Source organism: Sinocyclocheilus grahami, unplaced genomic scaffold (assembly GCF_001515645.1).
Source record: "Sinocyclocheilus grahami isolate Dianchi unplaced genomic scaffold, SAMN03320097.WGS_v1.1 scaffold1969.1, whole genome shotgun sequence".
In the NCBI taxonomy this organism is placed as follows: Eukaryota; Metazoa; Chordata; class Actinopteri; order Cypriniformes; family Cyprinidae; genus Sinocyclocheilus; species Sinocyclocheilus grahami.
In genome coordinates, this window is record NW_015507148.1 from 39,166 (window position 1) to 63,638 (window position 24,473).

Here is a 24,473-nt window from a genome sequence, read left to right on the forward strand (position 1 = left end):
CTTTCAGGCTTGAACTGATGGTAAAACTAACAACATTATTAACTGTCTTGATATTTACTTTGAAAGCTAAAGCTCGCGATTATGGTAAGGGGCGTTACATTTCCGACGTGTGCTTGTGGTGTTTGGCCAATCACAATGCACTGGGTCAGCTGGCCGATCAGAGCAGCCTGCGCTTGTCAAAGGAGGGGCTTTGTTGAGTGTTTGAGAGAGGCGGGGCATAGAGGACCTACAATAATGTACAGTATTTGAAAAATAATGTGTTTTTTGAACATTAAAGCATGTCAACATATTCTGTTACACCAAATACACAAAATAATGATCTTTAAAATAGCATCATATGACCCCTTTAAATGTTTAAATAAATATATATTTAGCTTCTTGAGATTGACTACATTTTCTGAAAATAAAAACAATAAATATATACAGCCAAACTTTTAGCCACATTCAAGGCAATATTGTCATAATTCTCAACATTTCTACTTTTGTTTCACAGCATTCTACATATGTTCAAGCTTTGTTTGACTTTGACCCTCAAGAGGATGGAGAGCTGGGTTTCAGGCGTGGAGATTTTATCCAGGTCCTGGACAACTCGGATCCTAATTGGTGGAAGGGGGCTTGTCACGGACAGACCGGAATGTTCCCTCGCAACTATGTCACACCTGTCAATCAAAACATGTAACTCGCAGAGAAAATGTTTGCTTGCTTAACGCACCAGTGGACATCCAGCTGGGTTGCCATGGAAACAGAAACCACAGAGTGATGGAGAGAAAAGGCTCAATTGGTGATGTCGATTGGCCGGTAAAATAAAGACTGTGCTGTTTGGAGTGGTTGACATTTTAAGAAGCACTATTGGCTGTGTGAGGAAAAATGCTCCAGACTGATATTTCGTTCATGTACTGTTTCATATCAGCTTTGCTTTATATGCAACTTTATTTCATGTTATATGACATCAGCTGTACTAACGAAAACTTTTATGTGAAGAAAATTCACAATATCACAATCACAATACTGGTACAGTTTTGCATCAGGATTTATTTTAAACACCATGTTATGCTTGATTTGTATTGTTAAAATGCATCACGCATGTTTCATGCTTAATTTTTGTATTCGTCTTTTGTCATCTTTCCAGAAGTAGTGTTACTATGTTATTTGGTGTGGGATTGTCAAGCATAATGTCATCATGCCATATAATTTCATTTCCATACCATAGTCAAATTAACTTACATGTAGTCATCTTCTTGTCTTAAAGAGATAGTTCGCCCAAAAATTTAAATTCTGTCATTATGTTTGGGTGACCATACATCCTCTTTTTCCTGGACCTGTCCTGGCCAGGATTTCTAAATTGTCTAAGATGTGCATTGGTTTGACCGTTCTCTGTAGATCCCACCTTCTCACATGCCGTGATTGGTCGATTATGTACAATCCCTAAATGCTATTAATAAATTTCAGTAAGTATGAAACGAATAGAAAACAAAGGCAAACGGTGTGTTTGGCTTTAAGCTGTGCGGATCGATCGGTGTGTGTGAACATAGATGTGTATAGATGCCCCATTCGACCACTCCAAGCACATAGACGCATCCGCCATCTTGGAACGGTCAACTTGACATCATTCACCATACTATGGGTCCGCAGACCATCGGCTGTGCAGGATTGTGGCATCTTCGAATATTCATTGATTACTATGGTGAATGATGTCAAGTTGACCATTACAATATGGTGGACGGCTTACGTATAGCGGCCCATGGAAACAGTTGCTAATAAGGCATCTACGTATATATATATATATATATATATATATATGTGACAACAAAGCATGCTGAGCATCTGCTCTCTATAGCTCTCGCGGTACTTTGATGTCAAACACAGATCAGTCTACGCAGCGCCTCTTCAAGCCAAACACACCTGTGACCTGGACAATTTGTGCAACTTAGAAATCCCAGCCTGGACATGTCTGAGAAAAAAAGGACATATTGATAAGTACATTATGTACTCATCCTCATTTGTTCCACATGTGTACAATTTTTTTCTGTTGAAGAAATATTCAAAACGTGTTCAGAATATGGGTATTTGTGTTGCAGGTTTGGAACATCATGAAGGTGATACCAAAATTGCTATTTTTGGGTAAACTGCCCCTTTAAATCAAAATAGCTTGAAAATAATGTAATGGTGCCAAAGCCTCTGTAGCAGATCAGTGATCAAATGTAACAAATTTGGACCATTTCATTAAGCCCTTTAAAATGGTACTGGGTATGTGGTTCTATTGGGGATTTTCATAGAGTATGTTGTTTACTTTATATTATTCCTGAATAAATTAAACCGAATAAAGATATTTCCAGTGAAACTTCCCAGTGCACTTGTACAGATCTTTTTTTGTGTGGAAAAAAAATGTTTGATGCTTAGTAGTGAACAAAATTCAATGATCTGGACTTTGCCATCTAGAATAATGCCATATAACTGTGCTGACAAAGGGCTGAACTTGCTCAGATGGTATGCATTTTGTTGTAATGTCATTAACGTTCCTTACCACACTCTACGGGGGCATTAGATGTCTCTTTTTGAAGCTGAGGGCTGTATACTGTTCATGATGTCATTTGAAAATGTTTATTTTTGTTTCTGTTTTTGAGTTTGAATTGTTCTTTATGTGGCCCTGGTTTACTAAAAGAAAACAATCAAGTGTGTGCATCTGTAAGCCACTTTTGAATGCTGAATTATGTTTTATCTTAAAAGTGGAAAGCTAATCAAAGATTTGTAGCCATTCAGTTTCTTTCTACTTGTCAAGGTCATTTTTCTTCAGATTGAATTAATTTTTTTTAAATGTTTGATGTATGATGAGTTGTGTTGCTTGTACACTTAGAAATTAGATGTGTATTTACATCTGTCATAATGGAATAATGTTTTATGTTGATACTAAACCATTTCATCAGTTGCAGTAAACCTCAACAATAGAAATATACATGGCATCCGTTTGCTGTCTGAATAGTGCAGTTTCATAATGCTGGAGTTTATGTACATCTGCACAATGTAGATTATGAGTGAAATACATTTAATAACATTTACAACTCTTAAGTGTTCATTTGTGTGTTTGTGTGTGTGTGTGTGTGTTTCACAGTGATTTGTATGCATGAAAACTTTACCTTTAAGCTTCGTTCTGCAGGCTAAGCACTTAACAATTAATTATTTGTTTTACACCACTTCTTATTATTATTACATTGTGAATAATATTTTTCTAAACAGACAGAAACTCAGAAAGCTGCATCCAGTGTATTCAGGCTAAATCTGTTGACACATCTACAGCAACAGTTCACTGCCAGCGAGGAGACTCGAAAGTAACCGCTCGGTGCAGGAGTGGGTGTGTTTGGTCACATTTATCTGCAGCATATTTGATTACATCAAGGTAAAAGATATCACTCGCAAGTTTTTTTTAGACAAACTAATAATTTAGTGTAATATTTTACATGTGAAATGAAGACTAAATCTAATTAATTTAGATTTAATTTACAGTATTCATAGAACTGTAGGTGAAACATACCCAGATGATTTCTGCCGAGATTCTGAAGTGTGCATCCAATAGATGCTTTGCAATCCCATGAGACAATGAGAGAGGGTTCATAAATCACATGACTGACACTGTGGGCCACTTGAAAATGCCAGCACGCAAAGGACAAACTAATAATTTAGTGTAATATTTTACATGTGAAATGAAGACTAAATCTAATTAATTTAGATTTAATTTACAGTATTCATAGAACTGTAGGTGAAACATACCCAGATGATTTCTGCCGAGATTCTGAAGTGTGCATCCCACGAGACAATGAGAGAGGGTTCATAAATCACATGACTGACACTGTGGGCCACTTGAAAATGCCAGCACGCAAAATTATGGATGGAAATTCTCAGGAATATTAATAATCGATTTTCTTTACCATTAATGATCAACTAATCGTTTATATGAATATTGTATAAATGCTTGTGGAGAATTCCAAATATATCCACGTAGTAGCAACAATCCCAATGGTACACATTGTGAGGTAAATATTTATCCTGCTTATCTGAACATGAGCTGAAATATCAAGATGCTTAAGGTTGGAATAAACTAAACAACTTTTAAAATTTGAACAGATTTTTAAAGGGGTCATGAACTGCCCCCTTTATTTTGTACTGTTCTCTGAGGTCCACTTATAATATTAAGATTTTTACATAAAAAAAACATCATAATTTATAATAAGCTATTTTCTGTCCTGTTTTTAACCACCCTCGTCGGAACGCTCTGTTTGAATAGGCGTGGCGGATTGTAGACTCCGAAGTAAAGGCACACTGCTATGATTGGCTAATAGTTGTGAATGTTTGATAGCCTACATTCCTCATAGATGGACGCAGATGTGATTTAGGTCAACAATCTGTAAGAAGAGACAAAGCTACTGTGACCACATAATGAAAACAGTCACTCACACTTTTGTTGCAACATTACAGTCAGATCAAATACAGTCGGCATAGCATGTCTTTTAGTTTCAATCTTTTTGAAAACCCCACGTCAAATTGTGCTTTGTTTGTAAATGAATCCACAGTAAAATGAAGTGAACAAAGGACCAAGTTCTTACTGATGCGGTCTGGATCTTCATTAAAAATAAAGTTCCTTCACTCTTTCCTAACTTGGGGATCAGAAGGAAGGCAATGAAAAGACTGTTTTTCCACAACTTGGCTAAACAGGCAGTGATGTCAAAGCAGGCGCTGATGATCTTCTGCGGAGGCGGTGTTTATCGCCTAAATCCTAATCAGTTACATTATTAATGGTGATTAATCAATGAATAATTACTCATTGACATCCATATGCAAATGTCCGGATTGTCGATTGTAGCACCTACTCAGTTAATGATTTTGGATGCAGTAAACGATCATTTTAACAAATTCCAGTATTTTGCTTTCATGTCAACAACTAAATACAAGAATTTCCTTTGTGTTTCTAACAGGTGGACTGCCTGGTTGTACAGCTCCATCGTGTTGGTGAGCAGCTGGAGCAAACAAACTCCCAGCGCATGAACCAGCTTTTTTACTTGCTACGGGATGGTTTTCTCCTGACAAGGCTCTTGCTCATGGAGATCTTGGAGTTCAGGGCCAGTGGCTGGACTACTACACTACAAGTACTACTACAGTGAAGTAGTTGACTGAGGTGCACTGAGAAGAGAATGATGTTCCTTGTTAGCATTAGGATTTCAAGCGTTCAGTGTTTGCAGCAGGTCTAAAGAGTACTTCATGGGAGAAAGAAGTGGAAACCCCATGTAATAGTACTGCGGAGAATTATGGAAGAGCTCGTGTTCATGCATTTGCATGTGTTGTGTTCAGCGTTTGAGTTTAGCACAGGATGTTCCATTTTGGTGTTCTCTTGTGAAGTCAGCATCATGAATCTGCACTGGATATTAACTTGATGCAATAAGAAAAGCAATCGCTACCAGCTCTAAAACTGTGAGCCACCAGCAGTATTCTTGAATGTTTTTTTTAGATTTGATATAATGTACACTCTCTTTTTTACACATTTTTACAGTGAAGGGTTATTGCAACCTCAGAAGAAGATTGTCTCACCTTCACCTGTGTTGTTAATATGACAGGATACCTTGTTAAAGTTTCTTAATTTTGTATTAATTTATAAGAAAGCCTATATTGTTAAAATTTCTGTATGGGCCAATATGTGTGAAAACATGTTCAGTCATGCTGGCTGCTGTAAAGTTATTTTTCCAAATTTGAGAGCATTTACATTGTCTTGTTTATATTTCTATTTTGAATTCAATAAATAAAAGTTTAGCTCTGTCTCTCTCTGCCAAGTTATAAGCATTTCTCTTACAGAAAATTCACACAAACTTTACATGTGCAATCACATGTTAAAATCACATGCAAAATATGCAGAACACACGAAACACTTGAGAAACATAGTTTTGGAACATTTTGATGGTGGAAATGTGTAAAAATCATGTGATCACATAACCATGTGGACAATAGGTGATCAAATGGGTTTTACACATTTACACCATGAAAATGTTACAAACCCACAAGCTCCACGTGTTTCACATATTTTACATGTGACTTTAATGTTTTTGCACATGTGAAGTTCATGTGATTTTTCTGTGAGTGTTCCTAAATTACATTTATGTGGAATGTCAATTTCAGAGTGTAACAGTCTGACTAGTTTTACTAAAGTGACAAGTGTAATCGCTGCTAAACCAAGCATCTTGGTTTTGGACAACATGTCAGAAATGTTCAAACTAATTTTATCTGACTTAATGTATTGCCTATGATGGACAGCATCCTGTCCAAGAAGATACCAGTCCAGAAGATACAACTTCCAAAGTGTGTGCTAGATTCTTTAGTGCTTCCCTTCCATAGATGCACAGCATTAAGAAACCACTCTCATATTACTCTTTGCAATGATAAGGTTTATTCATGGCCAATCAGGAGTCATTTCAGACACAGCAGTGCAACTCAACGATGACTATTTCAGTCACAGAATTTTGCTGTGCAAAGGTAAATGTCAACTTTCTCTGATAGAAAACATATATGCGGTATCTTTTCCTGTCAGGACCTCCTTCAGAAACATTAACTTCAGTGCTGGTATAACACTGCAAATGAGCATCAGCTTCCTTGGATCTTCCTTTCATCTTCTGCTAGTGGAGGCTCAAGACTAATATATATATATATATACAGTGGGTACGGAAAGTATTCAGACCCCCTTAAATTTTTTACTCTTTGTTATATTGCAGCCATTTGCTAAAATCATTTAAGTTCATTTTTTTTCCCTCATTAATGTACACACAGCACCCCATATTGACAGAAAAACACAGAATTGTTGACATTTTTGCAGATTTATTAAAAAAGAAAAACTGAAATATCACATGGTCCTAAGTATTCAGACCCTTTGCTCAGTATTTAGTAGAAGCACCCTTTTGATCTAATACAGCCATGAGTCTTTTTGGGAAAGATGCAACAAGTTTGTCACACCTGGATTTGGGGATCCTCTGCCATCCCTCCAAAAACACTGAAAATTTCAATCATATAGTGCAGTGGTTCATAATCCTGGTCCTGGGGAACCCTACACATTTTGTACTTCTGTGACAGATAAGGGAGCCACACAAAATGTGCAGAGCAGGGGGTCCCCAGGTCCAGGATGAAGGACCACTGATGTAGTGTAACATATGGGATATATTTGGATCAACTCCTGAAAGCAAATATAAACTCTCTGAACCTAATGTATGTCATCTGTTTCCAGATCATCTTCAGCAGCACGTCCCAATTCATAACCTTTAAAACATTTTATAAAGTATTCACATAAGAATTTGTAAATGTTTTATGGTCTACATATTTGTATCCTTTTCATGAGGTTTATAATGACAAGTAATTACATCTAGAGTTTTACTTTACACCAAATATGCTTTCGTTTATATACAAGTGAGATAGAAATGACCTCAAGTTTCTATGATCAACAAACAGTTAAAACAGAAGTGTTACAAAGAGTAAATCTGACCCAACACCACTGTTACTATAAAATCATGAATTTGAGAATCATACTTAGAATATGTTGGGCAGATGTATGTCTACTGCCATAAATAAGTGCAAATTATGCGAAGTGTAAAATAATATTTTATAGTTTCTAAACTTTCCCTGTAATGAATCATTAGCTGACAATGTGTGTGTAAAAAGCCTGTTTTTCATAGAAAACCTTTCTGCAGACATAATCAATGAAATGTGTATAGAATACAAAAGTAAACAAGTTCATGTGCTTTCTTCAGAACAAATCTTAAAGGTATACTCACGGAGAGAAATAATTTTTCGGAAAAACAACAGAGCTAACAGAAGGCCGACAATAAGCGATCCAATGACCATCCCACCAGCGGCAATGGACACTTTATTAGATCCCGAAAAATCCTCGTTAGAATCAACTGTAAAAACAACATACAAATACTTTACACCAGCATGGGCAACAAAATAACACAGTCCATAACAACGTACTAACACTGATTTTACTCAAAATATTTTTGGAGTAAAAGCCATGTTCAGTACAAAGAGCAGTAAACATTTAATGACCTAAAAACTCTAGTAGCTTATTCAGTAATGTGGCAAATGTCTCAGGCATGTTAGCACACAAAAAAAAATAAGACAGTTCTATAGTACTGGTTTAAATACATAGTTTAGTTAATCAAAAAATATAACCATCTTAAATTGTTTTTATGAAGCATCTAATGCAGCTTTATTGAAGCTGTAGCTGTTGTTTGATTTCTGTTGTTTCTTTCTGTCTTTCATATTACTTATTACATTTACTCATTTCAATCTCATCTCAATATTCATAATGTTCAAGTTATTATTATGGAATTATTATAATATTCAACATTTTCAAAAAATTTCTTCTATATTATTTTTCTGTTTCGGTTGTGTGCTGTGTTGTCTTCACAAGTTAGAGATAGGAATGCTTAACTCTTCTCAATTATACCATTATTGTATATCATCTGCTTCCTGCTTTTAATCTACCTCTCACTGCCTCTTGTGCTGATAGAAGAGCTGACATAACTAGTTTTGGATATCAGACAAATGGGTATCCTCTGACCAGGTCTGGTAAAGAAACTGGACCAAACAGTTAATGTGCTTTCTTTATCCTTCATATATTTGATGTTCAAGACACTGCATCTAAATGGCACTGATAGACCTGAAAGTAACTTTACTGTACAAAGCCACAGATTTCAGAATATAGACCCTCATTGAAACCAGTGAAATCCTGCAATATGGCCAACTCCCAACAATTATTTTCACTTTGAGAATAAGGATTTTCAGAAATGGTGAGGTAAACACTTTTGAAACAGTGCTACTGTTAACCCATTGTTGACATACAGGTGCATCTCAATAAATTAGAATGTCATGGAAAAGTTCATTTATTTCAGTAATTCAACTCAAATTGTGAAACTCGTGTATTAAATAAATTATTTTGGCAGTGTGGGCAGGTGCCAAGTCCTGCTGGAAAATGAAATCAGCATCCCCATAAAGCTTGTCAGCAGAAGGAAGCATGAAGTGCTCTAAAATATCCTGGTAGATGGCTGCGTTGACTGTGGACTTCAGAAAACACAGTGGACCAACACCAGCAGATGACATGGCAGCCCAAATCATCACTGACTGTGGAAACTTCACACTGGACTTCAAGCAACATGGTTTCTGTGCCTCTCCACTCTTCCTCCAGACTCTGGGACCTTGATTTCCAAATGAAATGCAAAATTTACTTTCATCTGAAAAGAGGACTTTGGTCCACTGTTTTCTGAAGTCCACAGTCAACGCAGCCATCTACCAGGAAATTTTAGAGCACTTCATGCTTCCTTCTGCTGACAAGCTTTATGGAGATGCTGATTTCATTTTCCAGCAGGACTTGGCACCTGCCCACACTGCCAAAAGCACCAAAAGCTGGTTCAATGACCATGGTGTTACTGTGCTTGATTGGCCTGCAAACTCGCCTGACCTGAACCCCATAGAGAATCTATGGGGTATTGTCAAGAGGAAGATGAGAGACACCAGACCCAACAATGCAGATGACCTGAAGGCCGCTATCAAAGCAACCTGGGCTTCCATTATACCTGAGCAGTGCCACAGGCTGATTGTCTCCATGCCACGCCGCACTGATGCAGTAATTCATGCAAAAGGAGGCCCAACCAAGTATTGAGTACATGTACAGTAAATGAACATACTTTCCAGAAGGCCAACAATTCACAAAAAATGTTTTTTTTTTATTGGTCTTATGAAGTATTCTAATTTGTTGAGATAGTGAATTGGTGGGTTTTTGTGAAATGTGAGCCAAAATCATCCCAATTAAAAGAACCAAAGATTTAATCTACTTCAGTCTGTGTGCATTGAATTTATTTAATACACGAGTTTCACAATTTGAGTTGAATTACTGAAATAAATGAACTTTTCCACGCCATTCTAATTTATCGAGATGCACCTGTATGTCTAGAGATGACACCTTCTGCTAAATAACTAAAAACATTACTTAGATAATTAATAGAAATGGATAAGAAATTAAGCTTAATTACTTATAGTAGATGTGATCTTCAATGTGTTTTCTCCATCTTGTACATATTTGCTATTAAAGATGATGCATCTAAATGGTCAACTAATGGATGAAGCCTGCTGGGTATCCATCACCATTGCAGTAAAAGCCGACAGGTCCTCCATCTGTTACATATTCAGGCCATGATCCTTGTACTTTGCTTTATTGGGAGAAAACTAAATACTGATGAGTGCTAAGAAAGCACTGTGGAAAAGAGAAGGTATTTAACTGCATTTAAAACAAAATGGCCAAGAATTTCACTCAGGCTCAATTTGAAAGTAAAACGAAGCCTTGGAAGTTTAACATACATGTTTTTCATTTTTTGTGAAGGTGTGAATACTGAATGCAATTACATTTGCATTAAATCATTTAGTAGACATTTATATAAAACTTACAAACTTGCAACTTTTAAATGAGGATAATAGAAGCAATTAAACCAACAAAAAGGACAACAATATGTAAGTGATGTGACAAGTCCCAGTTAGTCTCAATTATATTTTTAAAGAATTAATTGTGTACAAATTTGAATAAATCTCTTGAATGAATTTAAACAACCAAATATGAAGTTACGCTATGATTAAAGACATAAAAAGTACTAACTAGCCTATATCTCACCTGTGACACTGATGCTAAGTTGTATTTCTTCAACACCAAGGTTGAAGACAAGGAACAACAAGGAACAGATATTTGCCCTCATCAGAAAACACTGTGTCAGAGATTTGCAGAGATGGACCCACTGCTAAGTTTTCAAGACTGAAGCGTGGATCTCCTGATCTTTCTGAATTGTCTTGACTAAAAAATGGCTTGCTCTGTTCAGCTTTTGTTAAATAAACTCCAAGTATGTGAATATCTTTGATGTTTTTGAAAAAGCATCTGATAACTGTGGTCTGAGCAACAATTCCAGACAATTCTAAATTATAGATTTAGCAGCCCACTACTGTAAAAACCTACAGCACAATACCACATTTATCCATTACAGTAAAATACTGTCATTTATATTGCATTCTGGGTCATTTTGACTTGGCGGGAATATTTTACAGTATATTTTAGTGTTGCTGTAACCTTGCTGTATCCTGACTGTAATACATAGGGCAATAATACAGGATTACTGTAAATAGCGCGCCACCTGACGTCACATCACAGACAACAAAGCTGCTGCTGACCGGAGAGAGAAGGATTTATGCAAGTTCGGTAAGTTAATTTTATTATTATATGTTTTTATTCAAGCGTACATTATTTTTAGTGTGGTAAGAAGCCACAAGTTTAGCCAGCGAACGTTATAATCTCCTCCCTCAAAGCTGTAGTCATAACTCCGTGAGTTATGCGCTCTTTCATCCGCTGCGCTCCCGACATTTTCACATCTAGTGAATTAGCTTAGGGTTTATTTCGACCAAAACTAGTGTCGATGATAGTTGGAACTGCGGAAAGACAAACTCAGACCGTTTTGGTGTTTTATTTTGTTTCTGTCGAGTTTGAATGAAGCAAGGTAAAATTACCGTTTGTCAATGGAGTCTGCTGGGTTTGAGGAGATCGATAAAGGACGTTTGAGTTTAAACAAAAGGGATATTACGATAAAACAATTATCTATCTCTGTAGGAATCCCTTTTATAATGTGGTCTGATTCGAGCCTGTCACTGACAAAAACGAGCACTTTTTAGACATGCATTGGTGTTCGCAAAAATATATAACTTATATTTGCAGTCCGCTTCACGTCTGACGGCAGCGGTCACAGTCACGGTCAATAACTGTACTGGACATCTTTAATTACTTAGACATGGTTAGTCACTTACTTAGACATGGTTGAGAAATACAGTTCCACTTGCGATGTAAATGGGTGGTTTTGGGGTCAGAGATATTGGTGCCAGCCAGGTTATTAACTATTTAGGTGGGAGACCATGGTGTAGCATGGTGATTGATAAAAATGTTTATGATAATAAAAATATGATTAGTGGTCAATTACTTTTATCAGTTACTAATGATCTATCAGACAATAAAAACAAGTCAAATGCATGCCAAAATCTTCAGCAATGTCAAGCATAATAGGCCTTCATTTTTTTTTTAAATAACTTTGATGTATTGTTGGAGTGTATGAAATACACATGTAACGTTATAGGCAACATAGACTATGTGATTTTAGCCCATACATCGTCAACAAGTAGGCTAGCACATTATTGAATCAAATTTACTTGATTTTTTGCAGCTCTACAGTGTGGTCCACTTGTCTCTGCACCCTGGGAAGGGCACTGCTGTCACAAGGCAGTTTTTTGTAAGTATTATATAAATTAATTAAATTTTTATTTACAGTTGAAGTCCAAAGTTTACATACACCTTGCAGAATCTGCAAAAATTTTAATTTTACCAAAATAAGAGGGATCATACAAAATGCATGTTATTGTTTATTTAGTACTGACCTGAATAAGATATTTCACATAAAAGATGTTTACATAGTCCACAAGAGAAAATAATTATATATTATATATCATTATAAAAATGACCCCATTCAAAAGTTTACATGTACTTATTGATTCTTAACAGTGTGTTGTTGCCTGAATGATCCACAGCTGCTTTTGTGTATTTGAACCCTTTCCAACAATGACTGTATGATTTTGAGATCCATCTTTTCACACTGAGGACAACTGAGGTACTCATATGTAACTATTACAGAAGTTTCAAATGCTCACTGATGCTACAGAAGGAAAAACCATCCATTAAGAGCCGGGGGGGTAGATTATGAGTTTTTGGAGGGCTTTTATTAAGTAATGCTACATCAGACAGTCCTGAAATTGGTTGAGTGACACCCTGGGTAGTGGATTATTAATCTGAATTTAAACTGGTCTGTGGAAACGGAGTTTCCTTTTTAGAGCTATTCAAAATCAAAGACAAAACTGGTCATATATGAGTTTTTGGAGGGCTTTTATTGTGTAATGCTACATCAGACAGTCGTGAAACTGGCTGAGTGAAATCCTGGGGTAGTGGATTGTCAATCTGAATTAGTCTGTGGAAACTGTGTTAACGTGTTTTAAATATCCTCTAATTGGATCTGGCAAAGAAACTGGACCAAACAGGTAAAGTTCTTTGTTCATTTTGCATCACCTTGAATGGCACCAGGCCCAAGTCAACAGATTTGAAAATCAGTTAAAACGTTAATGTCCTTGTTAATTTTTCTAAGGTCTGAATGAACGGTCAAATTAGCTCCAGAATGACCAAACCAGTGGATAAAAAAAAAGCTGGGTAGCCATCTGTAGCACTGCAATAAAGGTCTACAGGTCCTCCGTCTGTTACGCTTTTAGGTCATGTGCTTTTGATCTCTGTACTTGAATTTATTGGGAGACAACAAAACATTGATGATTGTGAAGTAAATACCATGTCAAACAGAAGGTATTATATAAAACTACTTTCAAAACAAAATAGCTAAGAATTTTAGCAGTAACTTGAAAAATTGGTGTGAATACTGAATAAAATTAATTAACTTTAAAAGAATTGTAGAAAGTTGAAGAAAGTGCAGAAAACTGAAGATGACAAAATAGTTAAAGAAAGTGCAGAATATTGAAGATGACAATATATGAACACAATCTGACCTGTGATACTGATGATAATTGTGTATTTCTTTCACCGTGGTCTTTTAGAACAATGGCTCCCAACCTTTTTCCAGGTGACACCTATTTAAACATTCAAAATGTCTGCAAAAGCATCTGATAACTGGTAGCCTATGGACAATTGTGACTGTCCATACAAGTACAATCGTCATAGAAATTGTGGTAATTCATGATGGGAGCGGAACAAATTGTGTACAATCTTCATATTTGGAATTAAGGAATCCTATCACAGCATGGATTAGATTAAGCCATTTAAGGTTTAACATTTAAGATTTTTTTTTAAATGTGCCGAGCATCGTAAGTTTTGTTTATTGTTTATAAATCTGATTTTGTCATCTTTGAAAAAATATAATCAGATTTTTTTTTTTAAGCTAGATAAATTAATCAAACAAGCAAGCAAATAAATAAATGAATAAATAACGTTTCAACATAATTTCTTATCTTGTTTCTTTTAAAGGCATTTTAAAAATGTCTGACAGAAATTATTGCAGACGTATTGCAAATTACAATGTAATTACCGCCACCGCGATTTACATCATAGAACGCGCTTGTTGATTCTCGTTCATGACCTCGCTTCCTTTCGCAAGACCACGCGCCACTAATGATCATCACAGAAGCACGAGAATGTCACATGACGGGAATGTGTAGCTCGCTTGAGTCAGCTGTGCTACTGTGTGATCATGGCGGATCCGGAAGGAGAGTCACTGGAGTCATGGCTGAGTGAGTTGTTGTGCTAATACATTAGAAGAATACGACTTAATTTGACTCTGTAACGTCTTTACGATAAGCAGTCACATCCGAATGCTATTTGTGACCAGTTGTTTTGTCATGTCTTGGGGTGTCTGTGATATTTATACTGACATGATGCCGTGATGGTTAGACGGAATATAAACGGACCCTTCCTAGAATGCGTTTTAGGTGTGATAGGTGCGTTCCAATTCAGCTGAATATTTGGGTCGAACGTTTGAACGCGTCTATTATGCACCTAGCTCTAAGTTTTGAGACAGACGCATTTTATGATTAGCAAGCTCATCTGTCATCTACCATTTTTTATTATTAAACTCCTTCTGAACTGCTGTTGCCTAAAACAGTTTAACTTAACACTTCTTTGCTATCTCTGAAACTTCAGTTTTTAACTAGAAAACCAATCATTTAAACTTGACTGGCACGGTTGCACAGTTTACTAAATGTAAGCTTTAAAGAAAACTGGGAATCAAACACTATGATTGAAAAAATGGCTTACTCTTGGGATAAAAACATCTTCTAAATGCACAAATTTAAATATATTATGATCTTTTGTTTTCTTATAAATATGGCAAACCAAAAGAGTAAAGTATAAGAGTAACAACCGGTGAGTAGCTTTCATTTGAAAATTGTGGTGTTAGTGTGACTTTTTTTTCTTGCTAGACAAAGCCACCAATCCTTCCAACAGACAGGAGGAGTGGGAGTACATCATCGGGTTCTGCGACCAAATCAATAAGGAACTTGAGGGGTATGTTTACCTTTTATAACTGGTACATGAAACTGTCTTCTTATTCATGGGGGACGCTATGTTTGTGTTTCTTCTCATCAATCAAGTGAGAATTTTGTCTGTATCTTGCAGCCCACAGATCTCGGTCAGATTATTGGCGCATAAAATCCAGTCACCACAAGACTGGGAATCATTACAAGCACTAACTGTGAGTTAATCTCCTTCTGTCCCTTAAATAAAAAATTATAATAATAATAATATAGACTAACTAAATATAGATCATCCTTGCAGGTTTTAGAAGCTTGCATGAAGAACTGTGGAAGAAGATTTCATAATGAAGTTGGAAAATTTCGCTTTTTAAATGAACTCATCAAAATAGTTTCACCAAAGGTGATGATTTAAGTAAACTATCTATTTAATGCAGCAAAAATCAACACATGAAATGTTTTAATGTCTCCATAATAACACATTTACCTTATTTAAGCTTTTTATCCTACAGTATTTAGGAGACAGAGTATCTGAACGAGTGAAGACTAAAGTAATAGAGTTGCTTTACAGCTGGTCGGTTGCTTTACCAGATGAGGCAAAGATTATCGAGGCCTATCAAATGCTTAAGAAGCAAGGTTCTTTCACCACAAATATAAACATTTATAAGAATATCACCTACTTCATTTCTGTGTTCCTGTTTTGCTAGCCTGACTTGTTCAGTCTTTACCACATTTTTTCTCAGGCATTGTAGCAGAAGACCCAGTGGTTCCTGTGGACAAGACCCTCGTTCCCTCGCCAAAGCCCAAGAATCCCGTGTTTGACAATGAGGAAAAGAGTAAGGTGATGAAGCACATTACAGTATCAGAGATTAAACAAATATTCTGGGCTCGCTACTATTAAAGCTTAATTAAACTGTGCCATTAAATCTGTTTCTTGTTTACAATTTACAAAGCTTAAAGTGGAACCTACAATGGAAGTGATACAACTTCACAATTCCAGTGGAATGGAATGAGACCAATACATATAGTAAATGTTCAAATAATTACAGTTTCAAATGTATAGCCACAAATGTGTGTTAAAATGATTTTAGTTTGATAAAATAATTTGCTAACCTTTTCTGGGAGAAGTTAAATCCAATTTTACCATTTTGTTGCTGTGACAACTTAAGGCCATAAACCAGAAAACCCTTTAAAAATGGCTGTGAAATGATCATTTAAATTTAAATGAATTACAATTTTAGCAGAAAAGTCAATGTGAGTGCTATTATGTAATAATATTATTTTAATATATACAGTTCTGCTTTTAAGCTCTTGCTTAACTTGTACTGAGCCTGGAATTTTCTTTTAAGGGGAACTGTTTTGACCACGGTGTGAGCCAATGCTTGTGAGCCATCTTTTAACGTTGTAAACTATTGTCTTTGTTTAAAAATTGTCCCTGCAGCGTCTTGCAGAACTTCTTAAAAGTAAAAAGCCGGATGATCTTCAAGAAGCCAACCGCATTATTAAGAACATGGTCAAAGAGGTGAGGGCTTGGATACTTTTAAACTAATGTTTTAAGAGAATATATGTTAAAACACACATGCATGTATATATTTAAGAAAAATGTGTTATGTTTATATATAAAATATTTATAAATAATATTAATTAAATGAATATACATATATGCATGTAAATACATGTAAATATTTTCAAAATATATACATGCATGTGTGTGTATTTATATATACATGGTAAATATACACAGTATGCACACATATATTATGTAAACAAAAACTTTTATTTTGGATGCGATTGATTGCTTGACAGCACTAGTTCAAATTATTTGTTAAAATAATTGGGCTCGCTACAATTAAAGCTTAATTAAACTGTGCCATTAAATTTGTTTCTTGTTTACAATTTACAAAGCTTAAAGTGGAACCTACAATGGAAGTGATACAGCTTCACAATTACATATTAAAATAAATCAATTAATTTATATATGTAACTATTGGGGGAGATGCACCACATGACATATTCATAAAATATTATCATAGTCAAATTATTGATATTTTAAGAGACTTATTGACCTGGACACATGGTCTGTTATACGCTATCATTTTTTTCTGCACATTTGCTTTTTTTTTTTTTTTTATAACAATAATTAGTAGTTTTGGTACACTTTTCTAAGAAATAATTATAAGAGATTATACCAAACTATACCGAAAGAATATAAAAATTATTTAATTGTTTGATGTATTTTAAAATAAATTCACATTTGCTCCTTTTGTTTACTTTCTTTATCATTTATTGTAGATTTATCACATGCCTTACAGGCCTCTTGCTTTGCTTTCAGGATGAGGCTCTACAGCAGAAAGTTTCTCATCGTGCCAGCATCCTAGAGGAGGTGGACAACAGTGTGAAGCTCCTTAATGAGATGCTAAGTCATTTCAATAGAGATGAGTCAACGCAAGAAGACAAAGAACTTCTAAAGGTGAGACACCTTAGATTATATCTGGTCACTGCTGGGCTTAACATGTAATTAAATGTATCTGACCATGTGCAACTTGCTTTATGTTCATAGGATCTGTATAATGACTGTGACAAACTTAGAACTGCTGTCTTCAGACTTGCCACCGAGACAGATGATGATGACAGTGCCTTAGGTAAAGCATATTAGTAAACAAAAACTCATTTGGGTCTCGATAATATATTATAAATACATAAAAAAAAAAAAAAACTTCTTGACATGTACCTTCTGGTCCTCTTTGGTGCAGGCGATATTTTGCACGCTAGTGATGATCTCTCACGAGTCATCAACTCCTATAAAAAGATTGTTGAAGGACAGACCATTATGATTGACATACCAGGATCAACAGCTGCAGAACGTATGTATAATGTACCAGAATTCTTACACTTCATGACTTAATGTACTAATTACTTTTTTTTGGTGTCTGAATAATCCAAAGAGCTTGCAGGATTTCTCAAATTACTGCTCTGAAAATGCAATTCAGTGTGAGTTCATGTTTTTCATTTGTTTAGGCACCACTGACAGAACCTCTTCTGAAATTTTGATTGATTTGGCTGATCTGGACTCTGGGACCCCTTCACCCCTTAAAAATGTTTTGACTTCACATCAGCGCTCTGATTCTCTACCAGCTGACCTCTTCACACTAACTCCTTTAGTTGGAGCTCAGCCTTCTTCTTCCAACACGTCTTCTGGATCATCAAGTTTCCCAACCAGTCCTCCACCAAGCCAGCTTCCCAGCAGTTTCTCTCTTCTAGATGATGAACTTGGTTCATTAGGTAAAAATGGCTTTATAGTACTTTTGAAGTGTATGATAGCTGTTTTATTAAGAATGTAATACACAACTGTTCAGATGTTTGGTGTCAGTAAGATTTCCATTCCAAATAAATGCTGTTGTACAAACTTTGTGTTCATCAAAAATCATGATAACACCATTTATAATATAATTTTTAATTCAGAAATCAAAAGCATGTTCATTGTTTTTTTTTCTGCTGTACAGCATAAAACTTTATTAGAATACAGCAGAAGGTTCATAGGACACTTAAAAATGGATGTAATAGCTGCTGAAAATGGAGCTTTGGCATTACAGGAAAAAAAATAACTTTTAGAATGTTAAAATAGAAAATTAGTTTACATTTATTTTAAGAGTTTTATATAAGAATGTGCTTAAATACAATAAGTATCAAACAGTCACCCAAGCTTCATTTTTTTTAGTTTAAGACAATCTAATTGTTTAAAATTAACACTTTAAAATGACTACTTTGCAGGCCTTTCTAATCGGGACTCAAACTCAAGCAAGTCAGCAGAAAAGAATACAAAAGAAGCCCAAAGCAATCAGTGGATTTCTTCACAAGTAAGATTACAAGAGTGCTTGACATTTAGGTTAAACATGCATGATAAAAATCTGCATCTTATGATATTTAATATGTACGCATATATTTTTATTTTTGGTGACAGACTTCCAAACCAGTGATTGACCTACTCTGCAGTTCTGCTCCCTTAAATCCTCTCATCTCAACTGTGCCACCTGCCTCTGAAGCTACCTCAGTCTTTGAAAACTCCTTCCAGCAGAGCTGCAAAGATTTTGCCATGCTGGACCTGGACAAGACTAATAGGTAGTGAGAGTAAAGTAGTATCGATAAAAAAAAACATCATGGTTTTCAGAATCAGAAAGAATCGTCACACTTTATGAGCAACCATTTTCAGCTATGATAATAATAAGAGTTTTCTTGAGCACCAAATCAGCATATTAGAATAATCTCTTTAGTGTAATGTGTAAATAAATACATTTAAAAATAAATTCTAGTGTGTTGGATTGATGTCATTGGTTAAAACCCAGTTCTTCAGTTTAATTGTAGCATTCATACGTGGAAGAAAAGGGGCAAAGCTTGCACACTCTATTATTAGAGCCTTTAATTATGATCAAAGAGCTGGTAGTGGAATGGCTCTTTTTTTTTTTAAACCCAACTAATTGTTTGTTCTTTCTGTATAAAGCAGCCAGTCCAATTATTCAAGCTTGGGTAGCAGAGAATTTAGAGCTGGAGAAGAGAACATCCATCCTGCATTAACCACATTCAGTTTGCCCGCTGGAATAACACCAGTGCCTTCTGCCAAACTTCAGAGCTTTGCGCCAGACAGCCCTCTCTTCAGATCCCTCTCTCCTACATTACCCACCAGTCAGTCCCCCTCAGGCTCGGATATCTCCCTGTCCAGTGTCTTTGTCCCACTGGAGGCCATTAAACCAAGTAAGGCCAATAAATGAATGTGGATGCTGTTGATAAAAGGTTTCTTTTGTTCTGATATTAGAGAACTATATCAGTTATTCCAAATGAATTACTTGCCTGTTAGACTTAGTACTGTGTGTTATTTACTTTTATCTTTTCACAGGTAAGGAGTGTCCAGTGACAGCCTATGATAAGGATGGTGTTGGTGTGTTGTTGCACTTTGCTACTGACCACCCACCTGGTCGCCCTGATGTTCTGGTGGTTGTGGTGTCCATGCTGAACACAGCACCACTGTTGGTGAAGAATGTAGTGTTTCAGGTTGCTGTGCCAAAGGTGAGAGGCACAGAATGTCTTTTTTTAATTTCCTGCTGACGTTTTAACAATAATACGTTTACATATGTGACTCTGGACCACAAAATCAGTCACAAGGGTCAATTTTTCGAAATTGAGATTTATACATCATCTGAAAGCTGAATAAATAAGCGTTCCATTGATGTATGGTTTGTTAGGATCGGACAATATTTTGCCGAGATACAACTATTTGAAATTCTGGAATCTGAGGGTGCAAAACCATCAAAATACTGAGAAAATCGCCTTTAAAATTGTCCAAATGAAGTTCTTAGCAATACATATTGCTAATCAAAAAATAAGTTTAAATATATTTACGGAAGGAAATTTGCAAATTACCTTCATGGAACATGGTCTTTACTTAATATTCTAATGATTTTTGGCATAAAAGAAAAATGAATAATTTTGACCCATACAATGTATTTTTGGCTATTGCTACAAATATACCCCAGCGACTTAAGACTGGTTTTGTGGTCCAGGGTCACATATAACATTTAAATGGATCCTTACAGTACACAGCTATTGTTTTGTGATAGATATGGATTTTGCAGTTCTGAATTGCTTTTGGTTTCACATGTTTGCAGTTGTTTTGGTTCATTCGTTTTTGTTACCTCTATAATTTGTGATTGACAGTCTATGAAAGTGAAGCTGCAGCCCCCTTCTGGAACAGAAATGGCCCCCTTTAACCCTTTCATGCCCCCCAGTTCCATTACTCAGATCATGCTGCTGGCTAACCCACTGAAGGTGAAGAAAGATGCACACACACACACACACACACATTTATTTACTTACATTTACATACAATTCGTTATAAATATTAAAGCCTAACCCTAAACTTAAAAGAAAAACAGAGCTTGAGATTTAAAAACAAATTAACAAATATCTACAAATATAGGTAAAAATATAATTTAAAAAAACAAGAATTTTAAATAAATTAATTTAGTTTTTAAACCAATTTCACAAATAAGGATGTCCGCAAAAGTTGGTTTTGTCAGATGTAGCTTACTTCTGGGTGCAAATGTATCCCCAAAAGACACTTGTCTCAGCATTATTAGGACATGTGTTAAAGAGAAGTAACTTAATGTCACTATGTTTGTTTGATCTTTGTTGCCTACTGTAGAAATAAAATGGGTCATTTTCAAAAAATATAGCTTTTCTTATATAGTAAGGTTCGGTTTTAAATGTAATAATGAATTTAACTTTTGTCAAAATGTAAAATAAAATAAAGTTACAAATTGTCATAAAACAAACATTTTTAAGATTGATTACTAGGATCAAAAATGACACTATAAAACCAATAAATTATACCATTAAATCTATCTCTCTTTTTCATTAAAAACCATTTACTAAAAACATTATCACCGATAGCACACATCCATGTGGAAACAAGTGTGAACATTTTTTTTTTTTAATTACGTTTTTCAACATGGGATTTTTCAATGCATGCATATTTGGACAGTCTTCAGTCTAAAGCACTGAAAAGTCAAGGGAAATGTTTGTCACCATATTTAGAGAACTAAAAGCTCAGCAATATCTTCCGCTAGCTAGATGGACTTTAACTAGTGTCATTTAAAAGCAATTGCTTGTGTGCTTTCATGATGATACCATTTCTATGATAAACTAAATGGTTGTGTTAAATGTATTTGTGTTTCTTTTGCAGGAGAAAGTGAGAATGAGGTACAAGCTGACATTCATCCTTGGAGATCGACAGGTCACAGAGTCTGGAGAGATAGACAAGTTCCCTCCAGTGGAAAGATGGGGTCATTTGTAACGGTGTAAGCATTAATACTCATGAAGACAAATGAAAAACTCGGTGTGTAAGTGCATGGATGAGCCATCAGCAGTATCACAGAGAGATTTAATGTCCAGGACGTTACCTTTGACACACTGGGCGTTAAACTTGTGAATCCCAATCTCTGAGTAATCCCACAAATGTCTTGATGTATTGGTCTTGGTCATTAGGTACTGTTGTCATTAATATAAATATGTCGCCTATGAGCATTTGAGTCATAATGGGTCATTTTATTGTTAGCCACAACTAAACTATTCAACTCATACCTCACCCTGAAAGCAGTGGAGGGTAATGTGATAACACTGGACATGTTACATCTTTTCTTTCAATCCATTTTCCTTGATGTGATGCATCAGTTGTGTTTTTGTGCGTTGTGATTTGTATTGATGTTCTTTTTTTATTGAGTTTTACATATTTATTTCATTACTATTCAGATTTGTGGTGTTTGACATGGCTGGCCTCACTGGTTTAAAGCCAAATTGAGTTTGTTTTACATCAGATAACAGTCCCACAAAGAAGTGTGTGAAAGGTGGTGCAAAGCATACTTTGACTTCTGTGTTTTTGGGTGAATGCAAAGTATCGGTTTCACTTCATTTCCTTTTTTTACACAGCTGGAAGGAGTCACTTATATAGTGTTTTTCTGATTTCGGATGTATATAATTGGAGAGGAAGTTGTTTTGATGTTTTGGAAACTTTACATTTTGGGGTTATTAAAGATTCCATTATTTACATTATAAACGTTGACTGTTAAAACTGTTAAACGTGTGTTATGGAAGGAATGAAAGTCTTTTGGTATGGTTTTTTTTTCATTTTGGTTTACAGCAGTTGCCTCAGTATTGTTTTGCTTTACTGGATGTGTCCAGCAGTGTATTTTGTGTGTGTGTGTGTGTACGAGAGAGAGAGAAAGAGATGGGGAAAATCATATTAATAAAATTGACTTTCTAAATTATTTAAAAGAAGAGCTTCATGAATCTTCCAATGATGCTGTTCTTTTTAGATTTTAAGTAAAATTTGCAATTCAACGCAATGTATACGGTTTTAAAGACAAATAAATATATTGTTTTGATCAATTGTCTGAATTTTACATTGCAGTATAATGTGTCTGCTGGTTGCATTCTGTTTGTTCCAATTACGCACACTAAGTTTTGCTGCAGAAATGCAGCTGGTGACATCCCTGCCTGATTTTGTCTATAGGCAACAGGGAGGATAAGGGTCAGTAATGGTTATTGATATGTAATTATAATTTCTCTAAATTGCCTGTCAAATTTTCATAAGCAGGTGCTTTTGGCCTGGCACTTACTTAATTTGCGAACACAATTTTAGTCCACACAGGTACTTTATTTGGAAAAATCATAATCAGTTTAATAATAATATTCTTTTGGTCTCTCAACTTGTGAATTCAAATGGTCTCTTGCGTTCTTATTCTGAATTCTTAACTAAATACTGTATGGATGCCATCCCCAGTGGAGTAATGCACTTTTTTTTTTTTTTAAACTGCTGATTCTTTACCCTCTTGCATTTCATGGACACATCTCTGTAAAACAGCAATATGGAAGATTTGCTAACTATATCCTCTTCCAGTAATGTCAAAGCCTTAAAATTCTATAAGTTGTGCACAAAGTATAATATTTGTGCTTTTTTTATAATGTGCTATTGTGTTAGGAGGGTGGGGTTTATTTAGGATTTTTTATTTATTACCTCTTCTTCCTCCTTAAATCTAATTTATATATTACCCCTGGCTTAATGTTTTGTTTTTGGGTTATTTTACTGGTTCTTTGTATATTGTTTATATATATATTTATTATTGTTGTAATAATCAGTGTTGGGGGTAACGTATTACAAGTAACGCAAGTTACGTAATCAGATTACTTTTTTCAAGTAACTAGTAAAGTAACGCATTACTTTTTAATTTACAAGAGAATATCTGAGTTACTTTTTCAAATAAGTAACGCAAGTTACTTTTTTTTTCAATTTATTGATTGACAGCTCTCCTGTCCCCATGTTGAGAGAAATCAGAAGATGTTACTGTAGTTCTAAATGAATATGAACATGCATTAATTCATCTCACTCACACACAAAAAACACACAGATTCAGTATTCCTCAAAATGAATAAAAAATAATGCAGCTCAGAATATGACGCAAACCTGCAATAATTCAATGTTAAACAACACAAATATCCTTTATGTATTTGATCCCATTCTATTAACCAATGTTTTGTACTTCTGACCTTCGATGATTCAGTTCAACCATACTAATAAGCAGAAATTACTCTAGACAAACATTTGTGTCTTTTTTTATTGCTGAAGTGTGTTGAAATGACTTCTGCATTCTACTGTACGGACGTAAATGTACTTTCCCTTCAGCCTGAGGCTTATTCCTTTCACTTTTGGTGTAAAACGGTTTTTATATTTGCCAAAAATAGAACTTTTTTATTTGAAAAACAAACAAGCAAGCCCTGTCCAGATTTAAAAAGTAACG

General features: G+C 35.3%; 2 protein-coding genes across 3 annotated transcripts in view; both read left to right on the forward strand.

Moving 5' to 3' along the window:
* LOC107573530 (growth factor receptor-bound protein 2-like) overlaps positions 1-3,051 on the forward strand; it is a gene marked incomplete at its 5' end in the record, with an annotated part of 37,598 nt that extends 34,547 nt beyond the window's left edge. The window contains one exon of the mRNA XM_016259958.1: positions 494-3,051. Within this exon, the coding sequence (XP_016115444.1) occupies positions 494-679 (186 nt within the window). The remainder of the gene's footprint in view (positions 1-493) is intronic.
* Positions 3,052-14,265: 11,214 nt separating this feature from the next.
* Positions 14,266-23,037, forward strand: LOC107573533 (ADP-ribosylation factor-binding protein GGA3-like). 2 transcript variants are annotated; one of them, XM_016259962.1, is made up of 17 exons: positions 14,266-14,388; positions 15,076-15,160; positions 15,272-15,347; positions 15,431-15,529; positions 15,639-15,762; positions 15,870-15,967; positions 16,568-16,648; positions 17,459-17,596; positions 17,687-17,768; positions 17,880-17,990; positions 18,145-18,408; positions 18,898-18,983; positions 19,088-19,245; positions 19,625-19,875; positions 20,018-20,187; positions 20,836-20,946; positions 21,863-23,037. In XM_016259962.1, exons 1-17 carry the CDS (start codon positions 14,349-14,351, stop codon positions 21,971-21,973), a joined length of 2,085 nt encoding a protein of 694 aa, XP_016115448.1. In that variant the 5' UTR covers positions 14,266-14,348; the 3' UTR covers positions 21,974-23,037. The 2 variants fall into 2 exon arrangements, with proteins under 2 accessions (XP_016115448.1, XP_016115449.1); XM_016259963.1 differs by having other exon boundaries at positions 19,628-19,875.
* Positions 23,038-24,473: the final 1,436 nt, after the last annotated feature.